Source organism: Bison bison, unplaced genomic scaffold, assembly GCF_000754665.1.
Source record: "Bison bison bison isolate TAMUID 2011002044 unplaced genomic scaffold, Bison_UMD1.0 scf7180017864334, whole genome shotgun sequence".
Lineage (NCBI taxonomy): Eukaryota > Metazoa > Chordata > Mammalia > Artiodactyla > Bovidae > Bison > Bison bison.
This window is the reverse complement of record NW_011494906.1, coordinates 1,682,939-1,686,517: the sequence shown is the minus strand read 5'-3', so window position 1 is coordinate 1,686,517 and position 3,579 is coordinate 1,682,939. Positions and strand designations below refer to the sequence as shown.

Sequence of the window (3,579 nt, the reverse complement as noted above, 5' to 3'; positions counted from 1 at the left end):
GGATCCCGCCACACTGGTGGTAGCAGGGTCTACCCCCTCCACACTCCTGCCACCGGATGGGCCCAGGAGGGGAGAGGTTCAGTTGGGCCCTGGCTCCCGCGCAGGTGGACACCACCGAGCAGCTGAAGAGGATCTCGCGCATGCGGCTGGTGCACTACAGGTACAAGCCGGAGTTTGCCGCCACTGCCGGCATCGAAGCCGCTGCACCAGAAACGGGTAAAGATCTAGGGGCTGGGATCTGGCATCTGGTAACCCCGCCCCTGTCCCTGTCCTCTGGAAACTCTGCTTCCAAGAACCCCTTTCCTCGACTCATGGAACCCCGCCCCTGGGAATCCCGGCCCTCTGGGAGACCTTTCCCTTCGCCCTGAGCCCCTGCACTTTGACGCTGGACGTCTGGCACTTGTGGTGCCGGGATCCCCACTCCTCTGTTCCCTGCATGAATCTTGCCTTTATTCTCCTGGATCTCTGCCCCCTTTCCCTTGTGGTCCTTACTTCTGAGAATCTGCCCCTACCCGCACCTACCCCTCGGAACCCCACACCTTGGTCCCTGGAACTGCCACCCTGCTCCAGGGCTCCCTGGATCTCAGATCTCTAGCTCCCAGAATTTCACCCTCACCAGTCCCAGCCCCTGCCTACATTATGGTGCTGTGGGCACACCTTCCTCCAACACACACTTGGCTTGTCCCTCCCCAGGTGTCATCGCTCAGGAGGTGAAGGAGATCCTGCCCGAGGCCGTGAAGGACACGGGAGACGTGGTCTTTGCCAATGGGAAAACCATAGAGAACTTCCTGGTGGTGAACAAGGTCTCTGGGTGGGGGAACTGGAAGGAGCCCAAGAGGCAGAAGGGTGGACCAGCTGGAGGGCATTCAGCACCACCCCCATAGAGACAGGGCACTGAAGTGCAGAGAGTCGGAGCGTCCCCTCACTCCAGTCTTCCCTCATGGTGCTTCTAGAACCCACTCCCCACCCCACAGGGAGAGGTGGAGGTGGGAGATGAGGACTTGGCCAGTCTGTGGCTGTGTGATCAAGGGCAAGAGGAACCTCACGAGAGTCATCTTCCTCTCCTGCAAAAGGAAGGAAACGATCGTTACAGCTGAGAACGTCTCATGTTGTTTTGTTGTTCAGTGGCTCAGTCATGTCCGACTCTTTGTGACCCATGGACTGCAGCACTTCAGGCTTCCCTGTCCTTCGCCATCTCCCAGAATTTGCTCAAATTCATGTCCATTGAGTCGGTGATGCAATCCAGCCATCTCATCCTCTGTCATAGGGTTATGGCAAAGTTTAAACACGTGGTTTGTTGAGGATGATGTTTGTAACTTTCCTGGCATGACGCTGGGTGCCAGTGAGCATGTCCTAGGTCTTGGCCTCTGCTGAAGTCTTAGACACTGCGTCCATCAAAGGGGGAGATGGAGGCGAGAGGCTCTGAGGACCACGGGTTCTGAACACGGGTGGGGAAAGGTGCAGAGGTGGGATGGTGTTCAGAGGCAGGAACAGGGAGCAGGGAACAGGGAACAGGGGGAGCTGAGGCTGGACGAGAGGTGAGGCTGGCCTGGGTGGGGCTTCGAGGGCTCCCTCCTGCTCCCCATGGGCCCATGGCCTGGGGCCCCCAGGGGCTGACTGTGCCCTCGACACTGGCCATCGCCTGCGGCAGGAGCGTATCTTCATGGAGAACGTGGGTGCCGTGAAGGAGCTGTGCAAGCTGACGGACAACCTGGAGACGCGCATCGACGAGCTGGAGCGCTGGAGCCACAAGCTGGCCAAGCTGCGGCGTCTCGACAGCCTCAAGTCCACCGGCAGCTCGGGCGCCTTCAGGTGGGGGCGCAGGCCGGGGGAGGGCCTGACCCCCTTCCCAGGGGCACCTCTGACCTGGTCCTCTTGCTGCAGCCATGCAGGGAGCCAGTTCAGCCGGGCAGGCAGCGTCCCCCACAAGAAGAGGCCCCCCAAGGTGGCCAGCAAGGTGAGGGTGGGCAGGATGGGGGGCAGGCTGGACTGGGGCCTCCCCATCCTCATGGAGCCTTTCCAGCTGGTGCCTCTCCCAGCTCACTGATTAGAAGCACTTCCTCATCCCTCCCCTCCCCACCTTCTAGCTCCCCCAGCTCCCGGTTCCTCTTCCCTCCCCCTCAGCCTGCTAGGGGGATGAGTAGCCTTTGTCCCCCACCTCCAGCAGAGCCCACGGTGGGCAAGACCACGGGCTCCCTAAGTCTGGGCCTTTGTCCCCTTTCCTCTTGGTCCTCAGTCATCATCTGTGGTCCCAGACCAGGCCTGCATCAGCCAGCGCTTCCTGCAGGGAACCATCGTGGCCCTGGTGGTGGTCATGGCCTTCAGGTGACTGGTCCTCCAGACTCTGGGGGTGGCTGGCTTGGGGCATCGGGCTGCCTGCAGGCCTGGGCCTGGGGGAGCAGGAGGCCGTGGCCTGGGAGATGAAGTGGCTGAGCTCTCGGGGAAGGAGCGGGGGGCTGCCTCATCCTGTCTCCTCCTCCCCCCGAGACTGGGGAGACCCACATACAGCCATCCCTTTGGGAGCCTGTCCCCTGGGACCAAAAACCACAGGCCCCCATGCTGGGGAGAGGGCACTGGTCCATGGCTCTGGCTCTAACAACAGCCCTTTCCTGCGGCCCCCAGCGTGGTGTCCATGTCCACATTGTACGTGCTGAGCCTGCGCACCGAGGAGGATCTGGTGGAAAGTGATGGGTATGTCCCTGGAGGCCTGGCTGCCAGCTGTCACCAGGCCAGGTGGGGCTTGGGTGGGCGGCTAGAGTCAGAGGAGCCCTGGAAAATGTCTCCTGTAAAGGGGGCTCCACCTCAAAATCTGACCCCACCGGGGGTTTGTGGGGGGTGCAGTGGGGGGTCAGAAGGTCCCCTGGTTTGGCGGGGGAAGCAGCTGCTTCGCTGTCCTGCTGAAGCTGGTATTGCTTCTCCAGGTAGCTGGGTCTCCGCGGGGCCCAGGTCAGAGCAGGGGGTGGGGGAAGGAGGGCCAGGGTGGGGCCTTGGGCTCTTCTGCCCACTGTTACCCTCAGCCCTTGGGCCATCTCTGACCGTGTCTTCTCTCTCTCTCCTCCCTGTGCCTGCGCCCCCGTTTCCTCTCTGCCGCCCTTAGCTCTTTTGCCGTGTCTACTTCCTGTCTTCTGGCCCTGCTCCGGCCCCAGCACCCTGGGGGGAGCGAGGCCATGTGCCCATGGTACGTGTCTGGACCAAGCCCTCTCCCTGCTGCCTCCTTTCTGCCTTCCCTGTCCATCTCCTCGCGTCTCTCCCGCTTCTCTGCGACTCCCAGCCCAGGCTCGCCCAGCCCCTCTGAGCTCAGCCCACCCTTCCCCAGCAGGTCCAGCCAGAGCTTTGGGACCACTCAGCTCCGACAGTCCCCCGTGACCACTGGGGTGCTGGGCCCGCAGCCCTCTCTGCTGCTGGGTGCGTGCCGGGGGTGGGTTTGGAGTGGGTAGGACGGGGAGCGGTGCGTGTGTCCTGGGTGGGGAGCTGTGCTGACCCGTCCGGCTCACACAGCCTCTGGTTTCCTCAGGTACCACTGGCCCGACCCGCTCAGCCCCAGCTCCGGCACTCCGCACCTTGGACCTGTGCTCTACC

At 62.6% G+C, this 3,579-nt stretch overlaps 1 protein-coding gene across 1 annotated transcript in view; it reads left to right on the top strand.

Annotated features, from left to right (window-relative positions):
• The window catches only part of MYRF (myelin regulatory factor), a 39,027-nt gene that overhangs the window by 29,042 nt on the left and 6,406 nt on the right, over positions 1 to 3,579 (top strand). The window contains exons 16-24 of the mRNA XM_010854061.1: positions 105 to 216; positions 694 to 803; positions 1,652 to 1,812; positions 1,885 to 1,957; positions 2,237 to 2,325; positions 2,623 to 2,691; positions 3,098 to 3,178; positions 3,320 to 3,405; positions 3,515 to 3,574. Of these exons, the coding sequence (XP_010852363.1) occupies positions 105 to 216; positions 694 to 803; positions 1,652 to 1,812; positions 1,885 to 1,957; positions 2,237 to 2,325; positions 2,623 to 2,691; positions 3,098 to 3,178; positions 3,320 to 3,405; positions 3,515 to 3,574 (841 nt within the window). The remainder of the gene's footprint in view (positions 1 to 104; positions 217 to 693; positions 804 to 1,651; positions 1,813 to 1,884; positions 1,958 to 2,236; positions 2,326 to 2,622; positions 2,692 to 3,097; positions 3,179 to 3,319; positions 3,406 to 3,514; positions 3,575 to 3,579) is intronic.